At 34.0% G+C, this 12,069-nt stretch overlaps 1 protein-coding gene across 1 annotated transcript in view; it reads right to left on the reverse strand.

Annotated features, from left to right (window-relative positions):
- Positions 1-12,069, reverse strand: part of DIAPH3 (diaphanous related formin 3) — a 447,621-nt gene that overhangs the window by 117,022 nt on the left and 318,530 nt on the right. The window contains exons 26-27 of the mRNA XM_021006402.2: positions 10,687-10,782; positions 10,131-10,190 (exon numbers count right to left, since the gene is read on the reverse strand). Coding sequence (XP_020862061.1) covers positions 10,131-10,190; positions 10,687-10,782 — 156 coding nt within the window. The remainder of the gene's footprint in view (positions 1-10,130; positions 10,191-10,686; positions 10,783-12,069) is intronic.

The following is a 12,069-nucleotide window of genomic DNA, read 5'->3' on the forward strand; positions in this document are numbered from 1 at the left end:
CCATGCCATCTTACATACCTGAACAGATGATCTAACACAGGTACAATCAATAGAGGGGAGCAACCTGAGAGGTAGTCAATTAATCCTCCTTATTTTACTGATAAAAGAAACTGAGCCACAGAAAGGCTAAGCAACTTGACCAAGATCAAACCGCTAGATAATCCAAATAAGTCAAGTAAGCCATGAGTCTTGGATGAAAAAATAGCGATAATGGTAATGATGATAATGGTAATAAGAGTAATAAATATAGCTTTGTATATACTTGACATATACATACATATATACACATATATACATACACACACACACATTTATCTAACATTTTAAAAAATCTTTAATAATAAGCCTGTGAGGGGTGTAGTGCAAATATTATTCCCAGTTTACAAAGGATGAAACTGGGGCCTTAAAGGGTTAGGTAGCATACTGATATCTGTAGAGTAAAATAATATTTTTTAACTATAATGTTATCAAAGCACAAAAATTACTTGTTTTATTTGGGACAATCTTAATTTATGAAAGATATATGACCAGTTCTACTCACATATATGACATCTAAGGTAAAGAAAGTTGAACAATTTTGAAGAAATCCTACGTGATAGTAAAACCAGTTCCTACAGTTCCTACCTTTCAAAACTCGGCACTAGTGCTACATATGCTTGATTCTAGGACTTTAACAGTCCATAAAAATCCATTTTTGCTTCTCTATTTTAGGGAGAGAGGGGATAAGGAAAGGAAATAAATTCATTGAAAGCTCACAAAACAAATTTTTAATATGATGATCTTATGGCAATGACCATTAACAGAAACTAAGTTAATTTGACAGATAACAATTAACTGTATCTACCTTTCAATCAATGACTGGAAAAACAAAAAAGACCAGATTTAAAGCTGGCAGGAAGCTCCTGCTAAACAAAGCCAAAGCAAGAACGATCCCAAAAGCTCTCACTTGTAGCCGTTTGCTCTACCCTGAGAGACTCAACTGGAAATCCCTTAATGCACTGTGTCCTTCATTTATTTCTCCTACTGGACATTTGAGAGCATTTAAGAATGTTACTCTTTTGAGTAGTTGCCTGATGATGGATCACTCTGAATTAAAGGATTCTTTTTTTTTTTTCTCTTTTGCCTTCTTTGGGGCAGGGGAAGACTACCATCTACAGTACAATTAGGAAACTAGGTCTCTTAACTGGTAATAAAATATCAATCATAAAATATTGTTCATGTTTCCTCACACATAAAACTTGAGGACTTTCTGGATTAACTATAGTATTACAATGTAAGTGTTAAGAAGGATTTTAAAACAAGAGCCTTGGCTAAATCGCATATCCAAGCTTGAAGTTTATACAGCATTTTGATTTAATGTCAGAACTGAGTTATAAATCAAATATTGCTCTGAACATTTTCATTTTTTTGAATTCACTTAAATCTAGATACGCTACAGTATTTAGTAGTCAGTCCAACTTTTAATAAGGATATGGTGGTAAATAAGTATTTTGTTTTTTATTTGCATATTGCATTAGGCAGTTTTGTGCTGCATGAAGTGTTATAATGGAAAAATATGCACATATAATTTAATAGGCCTAATTATCACATTTCAAAATAAAACAAAATTGCCAGCATCTTTTAACCCTGAGGCTGCTACAACAGAATGTGAGAGTGCTTAATAAAGCAGATGTATATGTTAAATGAATATGCACTATCTTTTTCTTCTCTTCAGTAAAATTTAGCATTATTTGTTTCATATATTCTGTGGATTTCTACTACCATAAATCAGTGTGTGTCAGTTCCTCAGATTAACCAAAGACAAGTTTGACTAGTAAAGGCATACTGCCAAGGATGATTAGTTAAATGATATATAGTACTTATTGATCATTATTATTTATTCTAGAACCAGTGCTAATAAATATTATAGCTATTTTTATTTCTTCTAGCAGCCAATCAATTTATTATGTTCCTACTATGTACACCTTTTCTAGGCAAAATATAGTGAAAAGCTGGGACAGCTAGGTGGCACAGTGGAAAGAGCACTGGGCCTGGTATCTAGAAGAATACTCTTTTTTGAGTTCAAATCCAACCTCTGACATTTACTGGCAAACCACTCCAATATCTTTGCCAAGAAAACCCCAAAGGGGTCATGAAGAGTCAGACGTGACTGAAAAAACGACAGTCAAAAACCACTACTAAAATATGGATTTATAAATTGCAGACACTGGTTACCTATTAAATTATGGGTGAGTGGATGATGTAAGGTAAAAAGGGGGACTGCTAAGTAGATGTGTGCTCTTCCTTCTCCCCACCCACGAACCACCATTTAACATAAACTTATTTATTAGTCAACTTGGCACCAGGAAGAATCAGAAGGGGAAGGTTAATTTTGTAAATTTCCATGTAGCACAAAATGGATGCCTGCAGAAGGATCAAGGCAGAATAGAGAGCCACAAAACCAAGAAGACAGTTTCAAGTCTAGCTTCTGACACATACTGGCTACATGACCTTGGCAAGTCACTTACTCTCAATGCTACCGGCAAGTCACTTACTCTCAATGCTACCGGCAACTCTCTGAGCCTACAAGATATAAAAGTTGTGGTGCTGCATTAGCAGAGGGAGATTTCTTTTCTGGAAGTTCCCTATACCAGTGAAATCGTGGGTTTAGTCCCTATCTCCTGTCTCCTATAGCTGTCCACTTGAGACCTTCTTTGGTTCACAAATAGATGAATATAAAAAGGGTGGTGAGGTAGGAGGGAGAACAGGTCAACACTTAAAACATTTATTTTTTCTGACCTGGTAACCTTGTAAAATGAATGTAGAAAAAAAGAGTTCTATCAAAGCTTAAAAATTTTTAAATAATTCTTGATTTCAGAACCTTAACAAATCAAACGATGAATTTTATATTACTAATGCCCTACTATTAATCAGAGAAGATGGTATGATCTCGGTTATTCTTCTCCACTTTGATTTTGGCTTCAGATAGTATTCTTTTTTTTTTTTGGCTAGGCAATGGGATTAAGTGACTTGCTCAGGGTCACACAGCTAGTAAGTGTTATTATGTGTCTGAGCCAGATTTGAACTCAGGTCCTCCTGTATCCAGGGCCAGTGCTGTATCCACTTCACCACCTAGCTGCCCCCTTCAGATAGTATTCTAAAGTTGCCTTAATTACACTATGAAAATAATCTATAAATTAGTGATCATTATCATATTTGTATCAATTCTTTTATGAATTTAACGCCCCAGGTGGCAGGGCTACGGTAAACTTAAACTTTTAGACAGACCCCAATGGGAAAAAAAATCACAGTTATCTACATGTTCTTTATTCTTCCTAGAATATTATTCTTCAGTGTGGGCAGTATTTAGAATTTATAGGAACCCACACTGTGCTAGGCTTGATTCAATAGATTAAACACAAAACCATCCAGTATTTACTGTCGGAGATTATTATTCTTGTACTACAGACAACAAAAGATTTGATTTATACAGTATCTGTTCTCCAAAGAGCTGAAAGTTCTTTCATGTGTTATCTCATTGATCCACAAAATATTTTTAAAAGGTAATAAGGAAAAAATATGTTTCTCAACAGAAACATATTGAAAGTAAACAATTTTGCATACTTTTACTTGCTTTTTATATTAATTTTTTCTCTCACATAAAAGTATGAGAGAGAGAGAGAGAGAGAGAGAGAGAGAGAGAGAGAGAGTTGCCTAATAATTAGGAGGCAACTTGCCATGGCATATATAATACTGGACACGGAATGTGGAAGTCTTGAGTTCAAATCTCACCTCTCTAAAGGTCAAGAAAGGAAATATGCAATCAGCTAAGAAAAACAATTAACCATTCTTCAGAGGAGCTACAGGGCATCAACACTTATACAGGTCAAAAGTAGGACGTTGTTGTGGAGAAGACCCCAATATGTATTCATGGAGAGGATTTTCTCTCCTCCCCCTTGTTATTGGCCATACTGGCCAACAGAAGACCATTGTTCTATTGGTCCAGAAGAAGACAGCAGAGAGCAAAGCCATTCAGTCCAAAGAGACACAGATATGGAGTAACAGTCACCTGAAGGAGTAAGTAAATACAAGGAATGTGACTGCTGGCAATTAAAGAGTTAGGCTGTGCAGAGATGTGGATCCTAAGAACTCAGCATGAGGATTCCATGAAGAGAAAAAGGACTTCTAGGTCATGTAATAGCAGAAGTTGTGAATTACTTTTGCCACATCTGTATGCTACATGGGCTCTAAGTTTTAGTCCACTCTTCCCATGTACATTGTGTGTTATTGTGTAAGAGTGAGGCCTGAGTTTGTGGTGGAAGTTTAAAACTACTGCTGTTGCCATATCATCTTAGTAAAATCCTTTACTAAGAGCTACTTGATTCTACTGGTTGACTGTTAATGGGGAGCATATCAGCTTGGGCTCCTGAGTAGGAACAGCCATTTACAAGGTTATCCTCTAGAACTCAAGATAACAGCTACCCTTTTGGGGGTTCAACCCATGAGTAGCCTGCACAAGTAGGAGAAGTAGCCCAGTGAGGATGCTGCAATAGTACTACAGATTTCTTAGTGAGAATAAAACACTTAGTTTGAGACTATAATTTAAAATGGGAAAATATCAGATGACAGACCAAGTGAAAGAGGTGGAAGATGGCCAGGATATCATAAAGTACATAGGGAAATAATTTTTTTTTGTTTGATTCTTGTTAGACATTGTGTTTTACTCATAAAAGCCTAGTTTGTTTCATGCTGCTAATGATGTTTTCATAGTGCTTTTTGGATAGCTGCCTCTGTGCTAGCTCAGTTCAATACAATTTATCCAAAAAACTGGGGGGAGGGGGAAGGCAGGGATTAGCTTTGAATAACATTCTCTAAGATGCAAAAACACAAAAATAGTAGACCCAAAGAAATATTATTGCCTAATTGGGGTGGTGGTGGGGGAGACAACGACAGTAGAATGGCTTAAAAACTATAAAACTAGAAATTTGGAGGATTTGGTCAATGAAGTTTTAATTACATTTAAATCACAAAGAATTTTTTTAATGGTTAGTTCAAATTATTATTTTTTGAAAAGGCAAGCAGTATGGAGACTATTAGATTTTTGTAATATTGTTGCCAACTTTTTAAATATAGACGACGACGATGATGATGATGATGATGATGATGATGATGATGATGATGTATCAAACATATAGTATCTGGAGTAGGGTTTACAAAGTACTTTTCACATGACAACCTTTGAGGTGTCTATTTCTTATGTCTGCCAGCTCTTTATGTCACCAACTATAAGCATAAACAGTGATCATTACAACCTGATACAAAAAATAACACCTTAAATTATATAGTGCTTTAGAAGTGCTTCTTCATATGTTTATTTTAGGTGTAAGTTTTTAATCAATAGAAAAGTTACTGGAAGTAAGAAACTCGGAGTGAATTTGAAACTGGTGAGGAGAGATGGAAAGCATGTGATCAAAGAAAAGATTAAAATTTTTTAAAAAGTTGGAAAATCAATAGGAATAGTACATATGGTAAACCAAAGAAATCCACTGGAACTGCAATCTGGTATCTGAAATGAAAGCACAGCACTGGACATAGAAACCTGAGTTCAAATCCTATTTCCTATGTTTACTGATGTATGTCACTGGGGATGTTATCAGTATATGGGGATATGTCATAGTTGTAAGGCTCAAGTGAAAAAGGCACTTTCCAAACCTTAAGAGATAAGATAAATATAGCTATACAAACGTAAGCTGCTATTGATGGTGATGTTATTATTATCAATAACACCACCTCACTTGGTGATACATAATCCTGGCAAAATAATCCAAGAAAAATAATGGTGATTCAAGTCTTTTCCAACTATAGCAAATGCCCTATTAATAACTGCTTTAAAATTATTGTCAAGATGTTTCCTGTATCTTTAGTCTTCCCAGCTAGATTACAATTTTATTTTTAAGGAAGAAGTAATCTTGTATCAGAATGGGAAATTAAAAAATTCTTGTTGCATCACTGATCATGGCTTTATGAAGTAGGTGAAATAAAATTATATTTATGAAAATAACCCTAATATATTTCTTTATTGATTAGGAATGAATGGATCAGAAATAAGGGAAACTTTAGAAATAAGTTAACTTTAGGATTCTTAACAACTTCTAAAAACATTCAGGCCTGCTCGACAGTTGCCAAGTTCTGATCTTATTAATGTAGGCAAAGATAATCATATTTTTATTTTCACTTCTCCTAAATCTGCTTTACTGCAAGCTCATGTTCACTTTTCCAAGTTGTAACCTCAAGCAATACTATAATTCCAAGAGACTGGAGTTTGACCATATATAAGGAAGAAATTCATTTATCAAATAAGGATAAAGGATCTCTTATAAGGAAAATAGATAAAATCTATCTTAAATAGTTTAGGTTAGAGAAAGAAAGACAGATTTGAGGACTATTTGCAATAACTTCTAACTCTATGGAAATGCAAACCTACCTTTGTTTCTACTGCTTATAAGTACAAAGAAATATCACAACAAAAACAAAGTCACCTCTTCAGTATATTTTATGAAGAAATGTTCTTTAGCTTCCGACCCCTATAAGAGGACTGAAGTCACTCAATGGAAGGAAAAGGGAAAGATTTAAAGTAGACTACTATGAAAATTCCTTCCCCTTGTATAAATGTCTTTTTAATACAATTTGAAGCCCTCACTATCTGAGAATTTGTATCCAGTTTATGCTTGGGAGTCTCTCTGATAATAATTGTGCCAAAAAGTTCTCATGCACTGACTACAAATTAGAAAAGGAAGAACTGTCTTGTATACCCACAGGACTTCCTTACCCAGGTTGGAATACTACTGAGCCAATTCTTTCTTTTGCATAAATACATGGTAAATACAAGACATAAACAAAATGATTCAAATTGTTTTCCATTTCTTGAACTAGTAACTGTTAATAGTAACTGTTAAAATTATAACTATTCAGAAGGAATAATCTCACTTTGAAAAAGATAAAATATATCCTTAAGTAAACAAATTAATTTAGTGAAAGAAAGCATATGTTTGGGGAAAAACCCCAAAGTATTTGCTAAGTCAACTACACTTGAAAAAAGTCACATTTAAAATGATTTAAAATATCCACTTAAAACAGTAACTATCAGTAGTTAGTTTTACGGACATTAAAGTACCTTAGTGGATGTAAGTTGGGGGTGCTAAATGATGAGTGGTAAATAGCCTCTTGCTTAACAGAGATTCCTTATGGTAGCTTTGAGTTCCATAAATGGGATGATGTTTATACTTTTGTCCTAAAGGCATATTCTGTTGGGTTGGGAAACAAGTTGTTTTGCTCTTGCCTATGAATTTAACTGGAAGCAGAGAGAAAAGATCTTATCCATTCATATCATCAATATCAATGCTTTCCATCAATTTTAGTACCTTTCCAAGTTTCCAATACTGAAACATAAGCAGAGGAGTTAGTTAACTTCACCATTGACCCCTCAAAATTCAAGATGACAAGAAGAGCTGGACTTTTAACTAATAACTGAAGAGTTCTGCAAGTTTAAATATGAAAGATACAATAAAAGTAGTTTAAAAAACACAGATTAAGAATTTACTTATTAGAAGAAAAGCATTCAAAGTGCTTCAAATTATTCTCATTTTTTTTTATTCCATATGGATATTTGTTATAAACAAAGAGGTATATTATAGCTTGTGAAACAATATCTCATTATTCACTATTCATGTAGGTGAGGGGGCAGAGTTTTTCTGGGCTTTTAATTAAAAGAGAAACAAAAAGAGTACCTCCCACAAATTCTAAAATCATATACACCAGAAGTAGGTGTTTATATAGCCCGTTTATTCATGAGTTCAAAAAAATTATGTGATATACTTCAAGAGGTACTGCAAAGAATACAAAGATGATTAATATATAGTTTATTGTGAGTATAAAAATATAATAAAAAGCATAAGGAACAATGAACTTAGATAAGGACATCAGTTCAAATGTATTTTTAGTGACAGCAAATATTACAAAGGGATGTAAATTAGGGTTGACGAGAATAATTTCCTAATGAAAGTAAAAATTCAAAGCACCAATAAAAATGTCATTAGCTCAGGGGCCTAAGAGTTCTAAGGATCAAAGAAAGGTGAAATTAAATGTCAACACTGTTTAACATATTTACTACCATGCTTATAAATGGGATCAAATGTTTAACTTAATATGCTCCGTGTTACACATAACTGTCAATATAGTCATGTTAAGTTAACTCTTACGACTCATTCACCTTGACTTCTTCCATAGCATTTTAACTCCACTCTGAAAAACTCTCTCCTACATAAATTTCTAGATAATTAAAATATACATGAAATGTCAAAGGCTCACATTATAATGTAATCTTCTATCAAGTCAGCAAACATTTATTAAGCACCCACTGCAAGACAGACATGGTGGCACTGGGGATATAAAGAAAGGCAAAAGGCAATCCCTGCCCTCAAGAAGCTCAAAATCTAATGATGAAATCAATATGCAAGCAACTATTTACAAAAAAATTTTACAGGATAGAATACAGATAATGACAAAGAGAAGGCACTATAACGGCAGGAGACTTGCAAAAACTTCTTGCAGAAGGTCAGATTTGAATTAAGACTTGAAGGAAGAAAAGGAAACCAGGAGATAGAGCTCAGAAGACAGAAAATTCCAGGCTTAGGAGACAGCCAATGAAAATGCATGGAGTTTTAGTCTTCTTATATCTTAACCACTACGTCTACGATTCTTCTTCTCATCCTGTGATAACAGGTATTCTGCAAGACTGATTTTCCAGAACACTGTACTTCTCTATATTCTCTTCCTTAGGAAATGTATTTGTTTTCAAGGTTTCACCTGTCATCTCTATATATGTAAATGACAATCAAATCACATCTACAGTTCTGACCTCTACCTTCAGTTCTTCTACTCACCCAGCTAGCACTAGCAATGTCTATCTCAAATTCATCTTTCACATTTTTCCGAGATTAGTCTTCCTAAAACAATATTTGTATCATGATAGTCACTTTCTTAAAATATTCAGTTTTATAACACAATTTACTTTAACGGTGGTCAGCTGTGATTCAGATGGTATAAATAAGGTGCACGTACATGTTCTTCCTTCCCAACAAGCTCACTCTATTTTCAATTCTTGTCTTGAAAAGCACAAGTTTCATGATTTATAGGAATCAAAATAATTGGTTGAACTTACAAAATAACAAATAAAGCACTACAGATTTAAACCTGCTAAAACTAAGCATTCTAATATTTTTCTCCATGTAAAGAGGAGACATTTAAGAGAAAAGGGAATATGGTTTGGACTATATGACTTTGTTAGTCAATCAGCAAATATCTGAAAGTAAGTGATATCATACTTGTAGAAAAGCATCAGAGAATTAATCTAGATCTACCATCTATGTCACAGAAAGCCTGGGGGGGGGGGGAGGCATTCAACAGAAATAACAGAGTTAATTTGAAAGAGTAGTCTGATGAAGGAATTAGGAATTAGGAATTATATTAGTGGGCCAGCCTTTGAGAGCATTAAGCAAAAGCAATGTTTAAGTAAAAATGGGACCTGGCTTCCTTTATTTTTTATGTTGATTTTCAACATATCTTCTTGACAGTCACTGTACTGGTTTCAATATCTTTCTACAACAGCCTACTATGAACCTCAATGATATTTATAGCTCTATCAAGATATTGGTTGAATTGTTTCAAAGAACAATGATTAATGGGAGGAAATACAGTGAAGGAAAAGGTTCTCTAATTCAATATTTTAAATTATGCCCTCAGGTGAGATATTCCACTTTTCCACCTATTTAAAATGAGTGTTTATACTCTATGAAAAGGAACTCTGAACAGCAGTTATCAAAGACTATCTTATCATTGCTTCTGCAAACAATAAACTCAGTGCCTCCTTTTTTACAATCCAGTAAATGACAGTACAACATAAGAAACCACCTCTAAGTAACTACGAAGGGATGGGATCCTTACATTATCCTTATTTGTATAGGTATCAACTATACATTTTCACTTTTAGTTACTTAGAAACTTGAGAGTATCAACACAGCCTACTGAAATCATACATTAATAGGATGAAAGTAGATAAGAAGAACATTCAATTCATAAATATTGTTGATTACCATGGTTACAAGCTTTCAGAACAGGCCTCTGTGAGATCGGACTGAGACTTTGTCGGATATCTATTTAAAAAAAATAGCAACAAAAGAAACTTAATATAACAATCTATTCCTCAAAATCATAACTATTTTAGCTAGGTTTTTTTTCTCCTCAGATTAAATGTTTCTGAAAGCAAGGCAATGCTATACTACCAATGAAATACTTGACTTAGTAGAGAATGTTGTGACTTCCACTTCTCATTCAACTTTTATACTATGATCTCCAAAAAGATAAGATACATATGGTTCTGCAGCTGAATTTTGTCATGCTAATAAGTCTATGTTAAGTTCAGCATATAGATTTGTAAATGGTACTGATGTCAGCCAACCGGACTGAGCATCTGTGACATCTGTTATTGCAAGGAAAGGATTAAACAAAATGGTAGAACTTCTTAACAGTCATAGCCCAGAGCAGTGCATTCATCACGTATTTCTTTAAAGAAATAATAAAAATAATAATAAAAGGTTCTTCTATGTTATAATTCCCTAGAAACTAACATGAAACAAGTGTAATATTCACCTTTAGGCCGGGGTGTCCTTTTTCTTCGGTCTCGGAAAGCAGCACCTGATTGCAAGGCCTCCAGCAGACTATCCATCACTCCTGTCTCATCACCCTCTGTGAAAAGAGATTGAGGGAATTCCATCAGCCCTGAGGGTTACCATAGCAATGTCAAAGACAACACAGGGGTTGGAATAGTTAAAGGTAGGGGAAAAAAGACCAAATGCCAAGAGGAAACCAGCAATTTCAAATTGAGAGAGATCTTTAACTCACTTATAAATCAGCTGTCTCTTAATGAAATTTACCTCATTAGTGTTTGTGTTGCTATCTGGTAAAGAGTAACCAGATTCAACTGATTCACTTCAGAGCACTGCTCTTTATGTAAGTGCAGCCACAAAATAACCTTAAGTGGAAAGTAGCTTCTGTCAGAACTGTTTCATAACCAGATTATCAAAAATCACATTTTCCTTCCAGAAACAGGTTACTTTCAAGGCAATGGCTTTTATTCTAAAGTTGACCAGAGGCTTAGAAGGGTGTTTGTTGTTAGAGGTGCTGCTGAATGAATTCAGAGTACGAAATTACATATTTGCACACTAAATTTTGTTAGCATGTTCCTGGTAAATTATCATTCATACTTCATCATAATGATCTTCTGACTCTAGGAGTCAAAGGAAAACTCATCAGACACTGAAGTGTACTGAAGGATAGAGCAGAAATGGTCTTTTGAGACTAGGGAGAAACTTCCCTACTCCAAGCTCACAGAGAATTAATTAAAAGACATAATCATTTGAGCTGGATATACAGTCTATAAATAACAAAGGTTTTGTGTGTGTGTGTGTGTGTGTGTGTGTGTATCACAAAACCTTCTGAATTAAACTCCAAGTTTAATTATGCGTGCATGTACATATGTATGTATGTATATGTATAGGTGCATGTATATGTTGTATATGTACATGCATGTGTGTATGGTATGTATATTGTGTATATATCTGCATGCACATGTGTGTATATAAATATATGTGTAAAGATACACATACACACATAATTTATGGTGTTATATATAGATATAGACATATAGATATACACATGAATAATCTACATAACTTTCAGTCCTAAATGCTGAGAAGTGAAAAGAACTCTAAGCAAACGGCTTCCCAATACTACCTTTTTAAAAAACCACAGTTCAACACAATGCCATTAAATAATTGATGCATACTTAGAATTTAAAATACAACAGTTTGCCTCCACTAGCTTTTAATTTTTTTTAATGGAAATATTGTCCCTGTATATTATATTAAGAATTTGATAAATAAAAAGTAGTAAAAGCAGCACATGTATTATACTAGATATTTAAATATTTTTAAGGTATACAAAAATACAAGCATCATCTTTAGAAGACTGACT

The sequence above is a fragment of the Phascolarctos cinereus genome, unplaced genomic scaffold, assembly GCF_003287225.1.
Source record: "Phascolarctos cinereus isolate Bilbo 61053 unplaced genomic scaffold, phaCin_HiC Scaffold_7;HRSCAF=346, whole genome shotgun sequence".
In the NCBI taxonomy this organism is placed as follows: Eukaryota; Metazoa; Chordata; class Mammalia; order Diprotodontia; family Phascolarctidae; genus Phascolarctos; species Phascolarctos cinereus.